This window comes from Balaenoptera musculus, chromosome 11, assembly GCF_009873245.2.
Source record: "Balaenoptera musculus isolate JJ_BM4_2016_0621 chromosome 11, mBalMus1.pri.v3, whole genome shotgun sequence".
In the NCBI taxonomy this organism is placed as follows: domain Eukaryota; kingdom Metazoa; phylum Chordata; class Mammalia; order Artiodactyla; family Balaenopteridae; genus Balaenoptera; species Balaenoptera musculus.
Genome location: NC_045795.1, coordinates 55,468,071 through 55,487,927, shown reverse-complemented (window position 1 = coordinate 55,487,927; position 19,857 = coordinate 55,468,071). Strand labels below are relative to the sequence as shown.

At 44.5% G+C, this 19,857-nt stretch overlaps 1 protein-coding gene across 1 annotated transcript in view; it reads right to left on the bottom strand.

The window, feature by feature from the left end:
- DCLK3 (doublecortin like kinase 3) overlaps positions 1 to 19,350 on the bottom strand; it is a 32,406-nt gene extending 13,056 nt beyond the window's left edge. The window contains exons 1-2 of the mRNA XM_036870165.1: positions 19,302 to 19,350; positions 1,530 to 3,379 (exon numbers count right to left, since the gene is read on the bottom strand). Of these exons, the coding sequence (XP_036726060.1) occupies positions 1,530 to 3,379; positions 19,302 to 19,350 (1,899 nt within the window). The remainder of the gene's footprint in view (positions 1 to 1,529; positions 3,380 to 19,301) is intronic.
- Between the last annotated feature and the right edge of the window lie 507 nt (positions 19,351 to 19,857).

Genomic DNA, 19,857 nt, shown 5'->3' with positions numbered 1-19,857 from the left:
GCTTTGGATTCTTCCTCATGATGTCCACCTTAATATCAGACTCATTCCTAACATAATAATAATGAGAGTAGCTGCCACTGATGGAATGCTTGCTACTTGCCAGGCAGCATGCTGGGGTCTGTATTCATTCTTTCATCCAACTGATATTTATTGAATCTCCACTATGTGACAGAACTGATGTAGTTTTCAAGGTACAGTCTGAATAAAACAAGGTTCCTGCTGTCATAGAACTTTCCAGGAGGAGGAAAAAGAAAATAGAAGAATAAATATGGAACATATCAGGCGGTGATCGGGGCTACAAAGAAGAAAGTGGGACAAAGGGGCCAGAGAGTGAACATGTGAAGTGCACTGTCCTAACAAAGCCCACCAGCAACACACTTGAAATTCAGGAACACACTGGGTTCACTGACTCATTGCAACAAGGGAGATCCCCAACATCTTGGGGATCCAGGCATCTAAGTGAGAGGGTGTTCAACGAACTTGTTGTAAGAGCTGGGTTGTGTTAGGTGATTTGGGAGAGGGTGCATGAAAGCAGGATTTTGCTCTGAACTGGATACTGTCAGGAAGTGAGGGTAATTCTATGATTGGGCATCTTGGTAATTCTTATCTAGAAGGTGGGAGGAAGGTGGGGCAGTGAATCATAGTCACCCAAAAGGGAAAATGCAGCCCCATTTGTGGTCTGGACAATCTTGTTCTTATCTGGATTTGGATATGATGATGAAGAGGTCTTGCTTTTGTCTGGATCCATCATGGTCCTAGAGTGTCCTTATTTGATGTTGGTGCTTTGGGAGATTGTTTACATCCAAAAACAGAACAGCTGAGCTGTGTGTGCCAGGCCAGCTCCTGGTAGTCTCAGGCTGCTTTTCCCTTTGCCGTGCTCAATCCTCCCTCAACCTTCTAAGACAGGTACTATTACTATTTCTCTTTTATAAGTGAGGAAGCAAAGGCCCAGAGAGATGAAAGGAATGATGCTAGAGGCTTTCGGGATCTTAGTTCCCCGGCCAGGGATCGAACCCAGGCCCCCTGCAGTGGAAGCTTGGAGTCCTAACCACTGGACCGACTGGGAATTCCCAGTACTGAGCCTTTCGAACTCCTGCGGCAAGACCTCTTCTGCAAAAGGGCCAGGGGGACTTTTGGTGGGAGGGTGGGCTCAAAGCCTGCAGGGGGAGCTGCTACCAGCAGACACCCCTAGCACCTAGGCCAGAGGATGTGCAAACGCCCAAGAAATGAAGTCCACCTGATGACAGTCAAGGTGAAAATATTTTTCTCCCAGGCATGAGGAAACAGTTTCCATTTTGTTTAAATTGGAAGGCTTCTTTCTCAATAATTTAATCAAAACCCATTTATCTCTGCAATTTATGAACTACAACCAAAGTTTTAAATACTGAAACGAGTATGTTAAAAAAAAAAAAAAGGCCATAAAGGTAATGCTCTAGCACACAAGGGTACCAGAGTAGGAGCCCGTTCCTACTTCCTGTATCCCATGTTTTATGACCTCCCTCTTCCACCGCACGCAGGGCGGGGCTTACCAGCAGGTTTTCCGGCTTGAGGTCCCGGTGGACGATGCTCTTGTCGTGCATGTGCACGAGCGCCTTGCACAAGTCCATGAGCATGAGGGCAGCATCGCGCTCCGGGAACTTCACACTTTCTATGATGGCATCGAAAAGGTCCCCTCCCTGCACGTACTCCATTATCAGGTAGATCTCCGCGTCCGTTTCGTACACTTGATGCAGTTTCACGATGTTGGGGTGAGAGAGGCTCTGGATGATCAGGATCTCGCTGTCGACCATGTCCTCCTTCCCCTTGAGTTTGGACTTGTCTATGATCTTCATGGCGTAGGCCTGCTGGGTGCCGCGGTGCCTGCACTCCTTCACCACCGCGAAGTTCCCGTCCCCGATCACGCGGCCCGGCTCATACTGCTTGCGCACGTCGGCCGCCAGGATGCCCGGGGGCCGCCGCCTCCTGCCGCCCGGCCGCTCCGCCTTGCTCTCCTCCGGCCTCGTCTTGGGCTCCTTTTCTACCCTGGCCGGCGGCTCATCTCGGGAAACCATCCTCCTCCCTCCGGACGCACCCGGCTTTTTCCCCTTTTCCGCCTCCTGCTCATCCCCTCTGGTCCTGGGGAGCTTCTCTGGGTCGAGGTCGGCAGGATGCTCCCTCCGGAGCCAGCCTCCCTGCTTGCTCCTGCCTACGGTCCTGCTGTCTTTCTCCTCTCTTATGGACTGGGCTTCCCCGACGACGTCCCTCTTGGCCTTGGCTGCTGCTGGGCGATGACCTTCCTGGCCTCCTGGGTCCCGGTCCTCTTTCTTGTCGGTGCTTTTGCTGGGTCTCCTCGGCTCCTGAGGCGGGTGCCCGGGACTGCTCCGGGTGCCCTCCTTCCAACCTTCCTCCCCACCTTGGGGCTTCTCCTCAGGGGACCTCCTGCAGCTCCTGGTCCTCACCAACCTCTCTACGTCATAGCCGGGGCACCTGCCCAGGTCCAGCTCGCTGGTGCCCAGAGAGAGCCGCTCCCTCTGCAGGGTCTGCTGGAGCTCTCTTTCCCGCTTACACTTCTCACACCTGATTATTTCCCCCGACGTCTTTTCAATCTCCACCCCCAGGTGCTTCTCTCCGCTAGCATGTCTCTCCAGGGTGGCATCCCTGGGCACCTTGCTGCTGGGTTCAGGCTCCCACTTCCCCCTCACCCACTTCTTCTGGGCCCTCACCCTGTCCTCCACGGGGGTCCTCCCCTGATGTCTGATGGCAGCCTGGGACCTGGCAGCCTCACCAGAGCTCTTGGTGGTCTCGGTCTCCCCACAGTGGTGACCCCCTTTCAGAGCCTTGCTATAAAGCCTGCTTCTCAGCCTTGGAGAGGGGAGCCGGCTGTGCTGGGTCAAGGTCAGGGCCCGGGTTTTGCTGGGGTACAGTTCCTCTATAGCCACCTGGATGTTCTTCAGCGTCAGTGGCTCTTTGCCCACGGCTATGAAAGCATCCCCTTCCCTGAAGAAATCAGACACACTCCTGATTTCCCTGCCCTTGAGGCTGAACAGCTTCCGCACGCGGTCACTCTTCCATCTGGGAAAGCCCAGGGCCTCTGAGACGTCGGCCAAGAGCTGCTCGAAGGTCTGCACCGACCGTCTGTTGAGGAGCAACGTGATCTTGCGGAGGGGGTGCCCACCCAGCTTGACCACGGTCACGACCCTGGGCTTCTGCAGGCTGCTGTCAGCATGGACAGGGTGAAGGCCACCCTGGGGGCTGAACGTGGGCACCATGGAGCCTCGAGGCCCCAGGAATGGTTTCTCCAGGCTCCCTCGGCCAGCAGGCAGCCACGTGCCCTGCAGCTTCCGCTCCGTGATTCTCGAGCTTAAACATTTTAGAGAATGTTCACAGAGACCTCGATGTCCTGCAGGGGAAAAAGGAAAAAACAGTATTAGTCCAAGGGGTTCAAAGAGCCTTCTGACCTTCACCAAACCTTTACTAAAGATGACTGATGCTGTTACAAGTTAGAAGTGTGCTCGTTGAGGATCTGCTTGAAACAGTGGAGCCTTTACCGGTTAGGTCTAGTCCCCGGTCTCCTCCAAGAGAGACCAGGAGTGCAGAATGGAGTCGGCACTGGGCCTGAGGTGGCTCCTCAGGTCTCGCAGGGAGCAGGATGGACCACGCCTTGGGGGCCCCTGCTAGGCAAGGCCTAACCCTGAATGCAACTCCCGCTACCCTAAAGTAAGCTGAGCTTCAACAATCTACAACTGAGATAAGAGGTCCAGCGTTTGCTGCCCAGGAAATACCAACAAGAGGTCAGAACTTTCTGGAACTTTAAAAAACCCAAATCATTTTTTTTCCCTGCTAAGTCAATAAGCCTTTATTCTTATTTTTTCCATTTTTAAAAAATTAAAGTATAGTTAATCCACAATGTTGTGTTAGTTTCAGGTATACAGTAAAGTGACCCAGGCACACACACATATACGTATCTATTCCTTTCCAGGTTCCCCCTCACCACTAAAGAATCCAAATCTTACCCACTTCTTTGCCAAGAACAGTTTTCTCAGCTTGACTTTCAACCCACTCAGGGTGAGGCAAGATGTGAAGAGGTTATGATCGCAGAATTTGAGACAGATCTGGATTTGAATCCTGGCATGGCCACTGATTCTTTGCGTGAACTTGGACAAATTACCCACGTTCTGTTTTTTTTTTTCATCTATGAAGTGAGAATGATAACACCTTCCTCCCAGGATTTTTGGGAAGAGTAAATGAGAAAATGATTACGATTCACCTGAATGAGTGCTTGACACACAGAAAGGGCACAGTGATAGCCAGTTATTAATATTGTCCTTATGATTTTTTTAAAATATAGATTTTATTCCTACAGTTCAAATTTATTTCCCTTTTTTTTTTTGCAATTACTTTATGTCAAATTTTTTGCTGCACGGCATGTCGGATCCTAGTTCCTCAACCAGGGATCAAACACGCGCCCCCTGCATTGGAAGCACGGAGTCTTAACCACTGGACCACCAGGGAAGTCCCCTGTCCTTATGATCGTAATATCTCTTTTGTATGATCATTTCATTTTGGTAGCAAAGGAACTCACGGGCCAACATGACAAGGTGGTCTTCTCCAAATGGTTTTTCCTCTTGGTATTAAAAAAAGGAAAGAAAGAAACCAAAATCATATTAATAATGAGAATGTGCTCATTCTCATGGTGTTTCCTGATAAACTGAATAAATGAATAAAACAAGACTCTGTATTTCCTGGTCAAATGTACCCAGCCTTACCTCATTTTATTGTGTTTCACTTTATTATGCTTTGAAGATATTGCATTTTTTATCAGCTGAAGGTTTGTGGCAACCCTGGGTCAAGCAAGTCTATCGGCTATTTTTCCAAATAGCATTTGCTCCCTTTGTGTCTCTATGTCACATTTTGGTAACTCTCACAATATTTCAAATTTGGTCATTATTGTTATATTTGTGATGGTGATCTGTGATCAGGGATCTTAGATGTTACTCCTATGACTCACTGAAGGCTCAGATGATGGTTAGCATTTTTTACCAACAAGGTATTTTTATATTAATGTATGTACATTGTCTTTTTTCCCAATTTATACTTTCTTTTTTAAAATTAATTTTTGTTGGAGTATAGTTGCTTTACAATGTTGTGTTAGTTTCTACTGTACAGCAAAATGAATCAGCTATACTTATACATATATCCCCACTTTTATGGATTTCCTTCCCATTTAGGTCACCACAGTGCATTAAGTAGAGTTTTCATTAGTTGTCTATTTTATACATAGTATCAATAGTGTATAGGTGTCAATCCCAATCTCCCAATTGCTCCCACCCCACCCCCTTTCCCCCTTGGTATCCATACATTTGTTCTCTACATCTGTGTCTCTATTTCTGCTTTGCAAATAAGAACATCTATACCATTTTTCTAGATTCCACATATATGTGTTAATATATGATACTTGTTTTTCTCTTTCTGACTTAATTCTGTACGACACTCTCTAGGTCCATCTGTACATTGTTTTTTAAGACATAATGCTATTTCACACTTAATAGACTATGGTAGAGCGGAAACAAAACTTTTATATGCACTGCAAAATCAAAAAATTTGTGTAACTCGCTTTATTGGGATATTCGCTTTATTGCAGTGCTCAGGAACCAAACCCGCGACAGCTCCAAGCTGTGACTATACTTGAGACAAAAGTGGTTCAATTTTCTTTTTTGTCCAGGTCAGGAAAGGAAACAGGAAAATGACAGAATGTGGAATTCAGTTAAACCATGAGAGTGGTTAATTATTAAAGTTGCCCCACAGGATCTGTATGTCATATCCTACGTGCAGCAATCTGCCATTTATGCTTCCTTTAAAAAGAAGTTAAAAATGATAATTTTTTTAACATCTTTACTGGAGTATAACTGCTTTACAATGGTGTGTTTGTTTCTGCTTTATAACAAAGTGAATCAGCTATACATATACACATATCCCCATATCTCCTCCCTCTTGCGTCTCCCTTCCACCCTCCCTATCCCACCCCTCTAGGTGGTCACAAAGCACCGAGCTGATCTCCCTGTGCGATGCAGCTGCTTCCCACTAGCTATCTATTTTACATATGGTAGTGTATATATGTCCATGCCACTCTCTCACTTCGTCCCAGCTTACCCTTCCCCCTCCCCGTTTGCTCAAGTCCATTCTCTACGTCTGCATCTTTATTCCTGTCCTGCCCCTAGGTTCTTCAAAACCAATTTTTTTTTTTTTTTAGATTCCATATATATGTATACGGTAGCATACGGTATTTGTTTTTCTCTTTCTGACTTACTTCACTCTGTATGACACACTCGAGGTCCATCCACCTCACTACAAATAACTCAATTTCGTTTCTTTTTATGGCTGAGTAGTATTCCATTGTATATATGTGCCACATCTTCTTTATCCATTCATTTGTCGATGGACATTTAGGTTGATTCCATGTCCTGGCCATTGTAAATAGAGCTGCAATGAACATTGTGGTACATGATTCTTTTTGAATTAAGGTTTTCTCAGGGTATATGCCCAGTAGTGGGATTGCTGGGTCATATGGTAGTTCTATTTTTAGTTTTTTAAGGAACCTCCATACTGTACTCCATAGTGGTTGTATCAATTTATGTTCCCAAGAACAGTACAAGAGGGTACCCTTTTCTCCACACCCTCTCCAGCATTTATTGCTTGTAGATTTTTTGATGATGGCCATTCTGACTGGTGTGAGGTGATACGTCATTGTAGTTTTGATTTGCATTTCTCTAACGATTAGTGATGTTGAGCATACTTTCATGTGTTTATTGGCGATCTGTATATCTTCTTTGGAGAAATGTCTATTTAGGTCTTCTGCCCATTTTTGGATTGGGTTGTTTGCTTTTTTAATATTGAGCTGCATGAGCTACTTGTAAATTTTGGAGATTAATCCTTTGTCAGTTGCTTCATTTGCAAATATTTTCTCCCATTCTGAGGGTTGTCTTTTCGTCTTGTTTATGGTTTCCTTTCCTGTGCAAAAGCTTTTAAGTTTCATTAGGTCCCATTTCTTTATTTTTGTTTTTATTTCCATTACTCTAGGAGGTGGGTCAAAAAGTATCTTGCTGTGATTTATGTCATAGAGTGTTCTGCCTATGTTTTCCTCTAAGAGTTTTATAGTGTCTGGCCTTACATTTAGGTCTTTAATCCATTTTGAGTTTATTTTTCTGTATGGTATTAGGGAGTGTTCTAATTTCATTCTTTTACATGTAGCTCTCCAGTTTACCGAGCACCACTTATTGAAGAGGCTGTCTTTTCTCCATTGTATATTCTTGCCTCCTTTATCAAAAATAAGGTGACCTTATGTGCGTGGGTTTACCTCTGGGCTTTCTATCCTGTTCCATTGATGTATATTTCTGTTTTTGTGCCAGTACCATACTGTCTTGATTAATGTAGCTTTATAGTATAGTCTGAATTCCAGGAGCCTGATTACTCCAGCCCCATTTTTCTTTCTCAAGATTGCTTTCGCTATTCAGGGTCTTTTGTGTTTCCAAACAAATTGTACAATTTTTTGTTCTACTTCTGTAAAAAATGCCATTGGTAGTTTGATAGGGATTGCATTGAATCTGTAGATTGCTTTGGGTAGTATAGTCATTTTCACATGTTGATTCTTCCAATCCAAGAACATGGCATATCTCTCCATCTGTTTGTATCATCTTTAATTTCTTTCATCAGTGTCTTATAGTTTTCTGCATACAGGTCTTTTGTCTCCTTAGGTAGGTTTAGTCCTAGGTATTTTATCCTTTTTGTTGCAATGGTAAATGGGAGTGTTTCCTTAATTTCTCTTTCAGATTTTTCATCATTAGTGTATAGGAATGCAAGAGATTTCTGTGCATTAATTTTGTATCCTGCTACTTTCCCAAATTCATTGATTAGCTCTAGTAGTTTGCTGGTAGCATCTTTAGGATTCTCTATGTAGAGTATCATGTTATCTGCAAACAATGACAGCTTTACTTCTTCCTTTCCGATTTGGATTCCTTTTATTTCTTTCTCTTCTCTGATTGCTGTGGCTAAAACTTCCAAAACTATGTTGAATAACAGTTGTGAGAGTGGACAACCTTGTCTTGTTCCTGAGGTTAGAGGAAATGGTTTCAGTTTTTCACCATTGAGAACGATGTTAGCTGTGGGTTTGTCATATGTGGCCTTTATTATGTTGAGGTAAGTTCCCTTTATGCCTACTTTCTGGAGAGTTTTTATCATAAATGGGTGTTGAATTTTGTTGAAAGCTTTTTCTGTATCTATTGTGATGATCATATGGTTTTTCTCCTTCAATTTGTTAATATGGTGTATCACGTTGATTGATTTGCGTATATTGAAGAATCTTTGCATTCCTGGGATAAACCCCACTTGATCATGGTGTATGATCCTTTTACTGTGCCGATGGATTCTGTTTGCTAGTATTTTGTTGAGGATTTTTGCAACTATGTTCATCAGTGATACTGGCCTGTTGTTTTCTTTCTTTGTGACATCTTTGTCTGGTTTTGGTATCAGGGTGATGTTGGCCTCGTAGAATGAGTTTGGGAGTGTTCCTCCCTCTGCTATATTTTGGAAGAGTTTGAGAAGGATAGGTGTTAGCTCTTCTCTAAATGTTTGATAGAATTCGCCTGTGAAGCCATCTGGTCCTGGGCTTTTGTTTGTTGGAAGATTTTTATTTTATTTTATTTTTTTTAAAGCTCTTTGGAATCCTCAGTAGTTTTTTTTTTTTTTTCAAATAACACCCCTCAATATCATCTAAGGTCTCTGCTTTCTATAGCTACTTTATTTATTTATTTATTTATTTATTTATTTATTTATTTATTTATTTATTGGCTGTGTTGGGTCTTCGGTTCATGCGAGGGCTTTCTCTAGTTACGGCAAGTGGGGGCCACTCTTCATCGCGGTGCGGGGACCGCTCTTCATCGCGGTGCGCGGGCCTTTCACTATCGCGGCCCCTCCCATTGCAGGGCACAGGCTCCAGACGCGCAGGCTCAGTAGTTGTGGCTCACGGGCCCAGCTGCTCCGTGGCATGTGGGATCTTCCCAGACCAGGGCTCGAACCCGTGTCCCCTGCATTAGCAGGCAGATTCTCAACCACTGCGCCACCAGGGAAGCCCTGTTGGAAGATTTTTAATCACAGTCTCAATTTCACTGCTTGTGATTGGTCTGTTTATATTTTCTAATTCTTCCTGATTCAGTCTCGGAAAGTTGTGCTTTTCTAAGAATTTGTCCATTTCTTCCAGGTTGTCCATTTTATGGGCATAGAGTTGCTTGTAGTAGTCTCTCATGATCCTTTGTATTTCTTCAGTGTCAGTTGTTACTTCTCCTTTTTAATTTCTAATTCTATTGATTTGAGTCTTCTCCCTTTTTTTCCTAATGAGTCTGGCTAATGGTTTATCAATTTTGTTTATCTTCTCAAAGAACCAGCTTTTAATTTTATTGATCTTTGCTATTGCTTTGTTCATTTCTTTTTCATTTATTTCTGAACTGATCTTTATGATTTCTTTCCTTCTGCTAACTTTGGGGTTTTTTTGTTCTTCTTTCTCTAATTGCTTCAGGTGTAAGGTTAGGTCGTTTATTTGAGATGTTTCTTGTTGCTTGAGGTAGGATTGTATTGCTATAAACTTCCCTCTTAGAACTGCTTTTGCTGCATCCTATAGGTTTTGGGTCGTCGTGTTTTCACTGTCATTTGTTTCTAGATATTTTTTGATTTCTTCAGTGATCTCTTGGTTATTTAGTAGTGTATTGTTTAGCCTCCATGTGTTCATATTTTTTACAGATTTTTTCCTGTAATTGATATCTAGTCTTATAGCATTGTGGTCGGAAAAGATACTTGATACAATTTCAATTTTCTTAAATTTACCAAGACTTGATTTGTGACCAAAGATATGATCTATCCAGAGAATGTTCCATGAGCACTTGAGAAGAAAGTGTATTCTGTTGTTTTTGAATGGAATGCCCTATAAATATTAAGTCCATCTTGTTTAGTGTATCATTTAAAGCTTGTGTTTCCTTATTTATTTTCATTTTGGATGATCTTTAGCACCCACCCCTACTATGATTGTGTTACTGTCAATCTCCCTTTTTATGGCTGTTAGCATTTGCCTTAGGTATTGAGGTGCTCCTATGCTGGGTGCATAAATATTTACAATTGTTATATCTTCTTGGATTGATCCCTTGATCATTATGTAGTGTCCTTCTCTGTCTCTTGTAATAGTCTTTATTTTAAAGTCTATTTTGTCTGATATGAGAATTGCTACTACAGCTTTCTTTTGATTTCCATTTGCATGGAATATCTTTTTCCATCCCCTCACTTTCAGTCTGTATGTGTCCCTAGGTCTGAAGTGGGTCTCTTGTAGACAGCATATATATGGGTCTTGTTTTTGTATCCATTCAGCCAGTCTATGTCTTTTGGTGGGAGCATTTAATCCATTTACATTTAAGGTAGTTATCGATATGTATGTTCCTATTACCATTTTCTTAATTGTTTTGGGTTTGTTATTGTAGGTCATTTCCTTCTCTTGTGTTTCCTGCCTAGAGAAATTCCTTTAGCATTTGTTGTAAAGCTGGTTTGGTGGTGCTGAATTCTCTTGGCTTTTGCTTTTCTGTAAAGGTTTTAATTTCTCTGTCGAATCTGAATGAGATCCTTGCTGGGTAGAGTAATCTTGGTTGTAGGTTTTTCCCTTTCATCACTTTAAATATGTGCTGCCACACCCTTCTGGCTTGCAGTGTTTCTGCTGAAAGATCAGCTGTTAAACTTATGGGGATTCCCTTGTATGTTATTTGTTGTTTTTCCCTTGCTGCTTTTAATATTTTTTCTTTGTATTTAATTTTTGATAGTTTGATTAATATGTGTCTTGGCATATTTCTCCTTGGATTTATCCTGTATGGGACTCTCTGCACTTCTTGGACTTGATTGACTATTTCCTTTTCCATATTAGGGAAGTTTTCAACTATAATCTCTCAAATATTTTCTCAGTCCCTTTCTTTTTCTCCTCTTCTTCTGGGACCCCAATAATTCTAATGTTGGTGCGTTTAATGTTGTCCCAGAGGTCTCTGAGACTGTCCTCAATTCTTTTCACTCTTTTTTCTTTATTCTGCTCTGCGGTAGTTATTTCCACTATTTTATCTTCCAGATCACTTATGCATTCTTCTGCCTCAGTTATTCTGCTATTGATTCCTTCTAGAGAATTTTTAATTTCATTTATTGTGTTGTTCATCATTGTTTGTTTGCTGTTTAGTTCTTCTAGGTCCTTGTTAAACGTTTCTTGTATTTTCTCCATTCTATTTCCAAGATTTTGGATCATCTTTACTATCATTACTCTGAATTCTTTTTCAGGTAGACTGCCTATTTCCTCTTCATTTATTTGGTCTGGTGGGTTTTTTTTTTTTTTTACAGCCAGTTTTTTTTTGTTTTTTTTTTAAATTTATTTATTTTATTTTTGGCTATGTTGGGTCTTCATTTCTGTGCGAGGGCTCTCTCCAGTTGCGGCGAGTGGGGGTCACTCTTCATCGCGGTGCGCGGACCTCTCCCTGTCGCGGCCTCTCCCATTGTGGAACACAGGTTCCAGACACGCAGGCTCAGTAGTTGTGGCTCACGGGCTTAGTTGCTCCACGGCATGTGGGATCTTCCCAGACCAGGGCTCGAACCCGTGTCCCCTGCATTGGCAGGCAGATTCTTAACCACTGCGCCACCAGGGAAGCCCTGGTCTGGTGGGTTTTTACCTTGCTCCTTCATTTGCTGTGTGTTTCTCTGTCTTCTCATTTTGCTTAACTTACTGTGTTTGGGGTCTCCTTTTCGCAGGCTGCATGTTCGTAGTTCCCATTGTTTTTGGTGTCTGCCCCCAGTGGGTAAGGTTGGTTCAGTGGCTTCTGTAGGCCTCCTGATGGAGGGGACTGGTGCCTCCACCAGTGTTCTGGTGGATGAGGCTGGATCTTGTCTTTCTGGTGGGCAGGACAGTGTCTGCTGGTGTGTTTTGGGGTGTCTGTGACCTTATTATGATTTTAGGCAGCCTCTCTGCTAATGGGTGGGGTTGTGTTCCTGTCTTGCTAGTTGTTTGGCATAGGGTGTCCAGCACTGTAGCTTGCTGGTCATTGAGTGGAACTGGGTCTTAGTGTTGAGATGGAGATCTCTGGGAGAGCTTCTGCCGTTTGATATTACGTGGAGCCGGGAGGTCTCTGGTGGACCAATGTCCTGAACTCGGCTCACCCACCTCAGCGGCACAGGCCTGACACCTCGCTGGAGCACCAAGACCCTGTCAGCCACATGGCTCAGAAGAAAAAGGAGAAGAAAAAGAAAGAAAGAAAAAAAAAAATAATTGAAATAAAAAATAATTTTAAAATTATTAAAAATTAAAAAATTAAATTAAAAAAAGAAAAAAAAGAAGAGAGCAACCAGACCAAAAAATAAATCCACCAATGATAACCAGCACTAAAAACTATACTAAAAAACAAAAACAAAAACAAAAAACGGACAGACAGACCCTAGAACAATAACTCTAAATACTAAACTAAGTTAAACATAAAACCAAAAACAAATTAGATGCAGAAAGCAAACCCCAAGTCTACAGTTGCTCTCAAAGTCCACCGCCTCAATTTTGGGATGATTCGTTGTCTATTCAGGTATTCCAGATATGCAAGGTACGTCAAGTTGACTGTGGAGATTTAATCTGCTGCTCCTGAGGCTGCTGGGAGAGATTTCCCTTTCTCTTCTTTGTTCGCACAGATCCTGGGGTTCAGCTTTGGATTTGGCCCCGCCTCTGCGTGTAGGTCGCCTGAGGGCATCTGTTCTTCGCTCAGACAGGACGGGGTTAAAGCAGCAGCTGATTAGGGGGCTCTGGCTCTCTCAGGCCGGGGGGAGGGAGCGGTGTGGAATGCGGGGCGAGCCTGCTGCGGCAGAAGCCAGTATGACATTGCAACAGCCTGAGATGCGCCATGTGTTCTCTCCAGGAAGTTGTCCCTGGATCACAGGACCCTGGCAGTCGTGGGCTGCACAGGTTCCCGGGAGGGGAGGTGTGGATGGTGACCTGTGCTTGCACACAGGTTTCTTGGTGGCTGCAGCAGCAGCCTTAGCGTTTCATGCCCCGTCTCTGGAGTCCGCGCTGGTAGCCGCAGCTCGCACCCATCTCTGGAGCTTCTTTAAGCGGCTCTCTGAATCCCCTCTCCTCGTGCACCGCGAAACAAAGAGGCAAGAAAAAGTCTCTTGCCTCTTCGGCAGTTCCAGACTTTTTCCCGGAATCCCTCCTGGCTGGCTGTGGTGCACTAGCCCCCTTCAGCCTGTGTTCACGCAGCCAACCCCAGTCCTCTCCCTGGGATCTGACCTCTGAGGCCCGAGCCTCAGCTCCCAGCCCCCGCCCGTCCCAGTGGGTGAGCAGACAAGCCTCTCGGGCTGGTGAGTGCAGCTTGGCACCGATCCTCTGTGCAGGAATCTCTCCACTTTGCCCTCTGCACCCCTGTTGCTGCGCTCTCCTCCGTGGCTCCGAAGCTTCCCCCTGGCAAGCCCCCATCTCCGCCAGTGAAGGGGCTTCCTAGTGTGGAAACTTTTCCTCTTTCATAGCTCCCTCCCTGAGATGCAGGTCCCGTCCCTATTCTTTTGTCTCTGTTTTTTCTTTTTTCTTTTGCCCTACCCAGGTACGTGGGGAGTTTCTTGCCTTTTGGGAAATCTGAGGTCTTCTGCCAGTATTCAGTAGGTGTTCTGTAGGAGTTGTTCCACATGTAGATGTATTTCTGATGTATTTGTGGGGAGGAATGTGATCTCCATGTCTTACTCCTCCACCATCTTGAAGGTCTCCCCCAAAATGATAATTTTTAAGTGCATTTGAATTGTAGCAGAAAGTCCAGTTGTGCCAGCATGGGCAATTTGGCCCAGCATATTGACACAGAATGTTTTTTGGTTTTTAATTATAACATACAATCTGTTCTGAGATGATTTCCATCTAGACACAGGTGTCCGATTAGATGACAAGTGGTGGCCGGTACTGATCTTCCCACAGGATTTATGAGCTTACCAGTCATGTTTACAGTTAAACTATTTATTTATGTACATCTGTCGTTCCTTTCTTCTCATAGTCTCTCTGATCTGCCTCCATTTTTGGCTGAGAGGGTTGATGCTGAGAGAGGAGAAGAGAGGTCTCCAGCAGTCACACTAGTTCATGTTTCCTCAGGAAACAGGAAGGATGCCAAGGAAGGTAACCTTCAGATGCACGTGTGCAAAGGCACTAAGTCTTCTCATTTGTTTTCCTTAGTGTGCTTCTCACGGAGTGGGACCCTCAATACATATTTGTCAGGCTAAGGAAAGGGAAAAGAATTCTCTATTCCAGGGAAGGTTCAGGGGAGAACCAGGAGGACAAAGGAACATTCTGTGAATACCCTAGGGATGCAGGAGAGTTTAGCATGGAAGGGGGCTCAGGAGGGGCCCAGAGGAGGTCCAAGATGGGATGTCAGGGGACACACACCAGTACTCTTGGAACAGGACAGACACCGTGGGTCGCATGTTGAGTGGTGACTTAGGACAAAAGAGGCAAGTCGTGATGAGACCTCAGGGTCCCAAATAGTGAGCCTGCGCAGTTTGAGTGTAATGACAGATGACTAGGCCCTGTGGTACCCAGAGTCTGAGGGCAGTGGGGGGGGGGGAGGGGTGGGCACGCTCTGGGATGCTTGTGCCCAGCCAGTTTCTGCAGACCCTAGCTCAGAAGCTGTCCTGATTTCCGGCGGTTAGGAGAGCACTGTGGGCACGCTCCACCCCTGAATCCAGGAGAGGCTCCACAGGAGTGGCCCCATCCCAGGGCGCAGACACAAAGGATGTGAAGACAGCGCAGCTCAGCCTGTATCACCGCCGTCACGCATGCGCAGCCCAATGCCCAGGCGTTCTCAAACTCACTTAAAGCCTCTGTAATCTGGGGCCAGAGTGAGAACTCGGTCCCTCTCCTTCCCAACATAATTAGGAGCTACAGGAATGGCACTTCTGGTTCTGTCTGCATCGTGCTACTGGGGAGTCCTGGGAAAACACAACCTCAAGATGCAATTATTATTATTATTATTATTATTATTATGATGGCCGCACCGCGGGGCCTGCGGGATCTTCGTTCTGCGACCAGGGATCCACCCGCACCCCCTACAGTGGAAGTGCAGAGTCTTAATCCCTGAACCACCAGGGAAGTCCCAAGATGCAATTATTTTTATCCTCTCTTCCACAAGCCCTCCTTCCTCCTTTAAAGTTCTTGGTCCAGAGCAAATTTTTCTCCTTTAGAAAAAAAATCAGGAGATTCTGAATGCCTGGTCCATAGGCAGGGAGAGCAAATATTAGGGAGAGGAAGAGCCTGGCACGTCCCTGGGGCCCTGGGCTCAGTCTCCAGGACCAGTCCCATCTCCCAGGGAAAACAGCACCCTCAAGGCCTTTGGGGCTGACTGTAAGCAGCGCTATCCCAGGACCTACCCAGATAACCTGTGTCCACTCGTCTCCAACAACAACTTACAAAATCGATTAAGTGGAACCGTATGAAATTACCAGTAGTTCTACCAATTACCCCAAAATGGAAATTTCATATGGCTCAACCTAACATGATCTAGGATAATAACTCCTCCTGTGTCCCTACACCAACAATCAATAGTTAATTGAGGTATAGATAGTAAAAATTAAACATCCTAATTCCCAGTCCTCAGCCACTAGCCAGCAGCTTCCAGGAAAGGGTACAGAAAAAAAGTGCTCTTGTAGCATCATTTTTTGATTAATTTCCTACAGCAACGTAAATTGACTCAACCTGACAATACTGCTGCTTTTGCCTCAAACGCCCCCAATACAACTGTCTACAGGGTTTTTCCCCAGCACCCATCAAGCGCATGCATGCAGCAGAACTTTCACGAAGCCACTCCTCTGCTCAAGAGCCTATGGTGGCTCCTTATTAACATCTTTGAGGGCCAAACCCTTGACATGGAAGGCGCTCCCTGATCCAGCGGCCCCTCACCCATCCCAACCCGACTCCACTGTCACTCTCCCACCCATCCAAGCCTCACCATCGTGTAAGACCTAAGACCCGTATCCACCACCAAACCCTCCCTGACTTCACAAGTTCACAGTCAGAGCTCCCTCGTCTGCCGCTCTGTTCATTCATTAAACATTTCACATGAATGCTTGAGACCCTTCCTTCTGCACACCTCAGCTCACTGTTACTTTATCTTCAAAGGTGTAAGTATTCTTAACTAAACTCAGGCTCTCCAAAGGCAGAGACTGTGGATTATGCAAACTCTCTTCTCTGTCCTAGTACATGAGATTTGGGAAACCCGTTTTCAGTCCTAACATCAGCACATATATCATGTCTCAGGCTTCTGGCTCTCCTTGTAAATAATTGAGTGTCATTAGTTTCCACATTGGTAGACATCCCACAACAGACCTTAACTAGATGAAACAAGTAACGTTGACAGAAAACACAATCACAGACATCCACTGACTACCAGTAAATGTGCCAAGGTAGCATGTGTCAAGAACAACTAATACAGGTAGGGAAGAGCAGTGTATTTCTTCAGAGTTTTGTGAAAGCTTCATTTTAGAGTTGCACAAAGAATGTGAACATGGGGTCAGAAGCTCTAATTTAAATCCTGGTCCTACCAGGCTCTAAGTAGCTGTGTGACCTTGGGAACATTATGTGATCTTTCTGAGCCTCAGTTTCTACATGGGCTAAACTTGGTACCTCACCCCTGCCTGCTGCTTAGCATAGAGTGGGCACTCAGACTGTGTTTATTTTCTTCCCTCTCCCTCTCCAACCTCTTGTAATCTTGGGTTTCCCCCAAATCCATGTATATGTCAAGGGCAAAGAGGACACGATGCTAAATGTGACTCAGCAGGGTGAATTTGTCATTTATCTAGTGACTGAAATAGAAAACCAGTAGGGACAGGATATTAAGAGAAACACTTGGGCAGATCTAAGCATACGGCTCCTGTGGGGAGAGAAACTTCACGTTCACTGATCCTAGAATTACCTGACTGGTGTGAGCCAATAAGCTCAGTTACTGCATAAGCATTTTGCTGTTATTACCTCTAATGGGTTTGGCTCCTAGCGACTGTGCCTCCTATCTGATAGCACAATTCAGATGAATTAACATAACCCAGTTTCACAACAGTCACCTCTATGTTTTTCCACTGAAAAGGCTACCAAAATGACTGGAAATCACATGAACCCAGTTTCTTTTCTAATCATTTATTATTCCTCTGTTCAGGCTGCTAATCATCAAGTTTAGGGTCAAGACAAAGTAATGAAAATATACTGCTAAAATGAATCTTTTCTGTATCTTCTTTCATCAGAACAAAGGGAGTATACCTTTTCCTAGTCATTTTTTAAAAATTATTTATTTGTTTATTTATTTTATTTATTTGGTTGCGCCGGGTCTTAGTTGCAGCAGGCGGGCTCCTTAGTTGCGACACTCAGGCTCCTTAGTTGTGGCATGCAAACTCTTGGTTGCGGCATGCCATGTGGGATCTAGTTCCCTGACCAGGGATCGAACTCAGGCCCCCTGCATTGGGGGCGTGGAGTCTTAACCACTGCGCCACCAGCGAAGTCCCTTTCTAGTCATTTTTTAACCATAACCCATATGCCTAATTACACCACAAAGAAAAACTACGTCCAAGGTCAGCATCCACTTTGGAATTCTTGCCTTGGCTCCTATAATAACATGCTAGAAAAAGAAATGGGAGAATCACACCCAAATTGCTATAGGATATAAATAATACATAATCACTCTTTAAGCATTTACTAATCCTGAGTATTAAAAGAAATGGAAATTGGTGTTTTAAAACATCTGGTAGGGCTTCCCTGGTGGCGCAGTGGTTGAGAATCTGCCTGCCAATGCAGGGGACACGGGTTCGAGCCCTGGTCTGGGAAGATCCCACATGCCACAGAGCAACTGGGCCCGTGAGCCACAATTACTGAGCCTGCGCGTCTGGAGCCTGTGCTCTGCAACAAGAGAGGCCGCGATGGTGAGAGGCCCGCGCACCGCGATGAAGGGTGGTCCCCACTTGCCGCAACTAGAGAAAGCCCTCGCACAGAAACGAAGACTCAACACAGTCATAAATAAATAAATAAATAAATAAAAGAACGTGAATTTCTAAAAAAAAAACATCTGGTAATATGCAATGCAACAACACAAAAATGCCTGGAAAATAAAAGTCAATGTAATGCATCTAATGACATGTAATCCCCGTTCCTAGCAGGGAAGCTCCACTTGAAATACTTTCCCTTTTATCAACCTTTCATTCCTTAATGGTGTCACCAGACTTATGGCCTCAGTAGGCAGTGCTGAGACGATTCACCTCCATTCTTCTGTGGAAGATGGAGTGGAACTGGCTGAAATCATTTTCCTCTTCACTGAGTAATCATTTGTCCTGGGCTTTTTCCAGGGCTCTGTTTGGGAACAAACTCATTTTGCTCATATGCAAATCTGAGGCAGGAGAAACATTTGCGAACTTACATTTGATTATGCAAACATCCCAAGGAGGATTTCCTAAATGAATAAAAAATTGGAACGCAGCCTTTTACTAAGCCTCGAAAATGCTATTGTTTCGTAAGTGGGAGGCCTGGCCAATGGCTGTATTGATTAAAACTGGGGAAATTAACAAGGGTAAGGTAATAAAATGAAATGCCATGCTATTTATTGTCTGTCATCACTGATGACACTCTAATTAATGTCATCGCTACCTAATCTTCAGGACATCAACCAAGCCATCAGAAACAGAGTAATTAAAAAGACGTTTTCCAGTTCTCATCTCAGAAGTGCCCCAGTTTTGGGTTGCTTTTTATCTGCTGACCTTCCCATGCCAATTCCCCAAGTGCCTCTCAGCATGTTGGCACGAGAGCCCTCTATGGTCTCTCGGTGAGGGATGTTTGCCAGTCCTTGTTACAACAGATGCCTGATACATTTTTTCTAAGCTACTCGCTGATTTAACGATGACCTTTACTGTCCCAGCTACCTCGAAATTGTGATGCATTTTATGCATGCCTCTGTTGTTTACAAGGGGATTCTAAAGTGCACCAGCTTACATGTTGTTCCTCGTTTTCAAAGCTTATCTCTGACCACCCTCCATAGTTCTCATCCTCCCTCCCTCAGTTTTCTGCTCACCCTGATCTGGTCCTGCATACGCTACCCATCTCATAATCACATCACAGTTTCCACTTCCTCCTCTGCTAGTTTTATTTTATCTGAAGAATCTTCATGCTCCATGCAAGCCAGAAGGTATTCTCCTCTCTCCCCAGACGTCCCAGGTCACACCAAGACAAAAAAGACTGACGACCAAAGTATGAACTTTTCCCTGTTGTCACTCACCTGCCTCCTTTGAGCATCCTGCTAAAGTGGCAAAGCCAGCACCTCCCATTTCCGATATACCGTGTTCTACAGGGCAGGGCTTCTCAAATGCTAATGTGCACACACACCACTGGGGACCGTGTTAAAGTGCAGGTTCCAATTCAGTCAGTCCAGGTCGAGGGTGGGGCTGAGATTCTGCAGCTCTAACACGGTCCCATGTGATACAATGCTGCTGGCCCAAGGACCACACTTTGAGAAGCAAAGCTACAGAGCTAAGCTATAGAGAGAAGTTCCAAGTATCCTTCCAGGAATGCTGGTCAACCATTAGCATTTTGAAAGCAGCCCATAAACGATTCCCTAAAGTAGTGTTATAACAAACAGAATCTTTATTTTCATAATGTGAATAAGTGATGTGTGATAGGTAGTCAAAACAGGACATCACCCGTGCAGTGGAACACAAAATCCACTCATGATTTCCTTGCCAAACGGTTTTCTTTCAAGTACGGCAAAGAGAAACGGGGGAGGGAGTGATGAAGGATTTGACTACCCAGAGTAGACCAGCAGCATCTGTATCCCC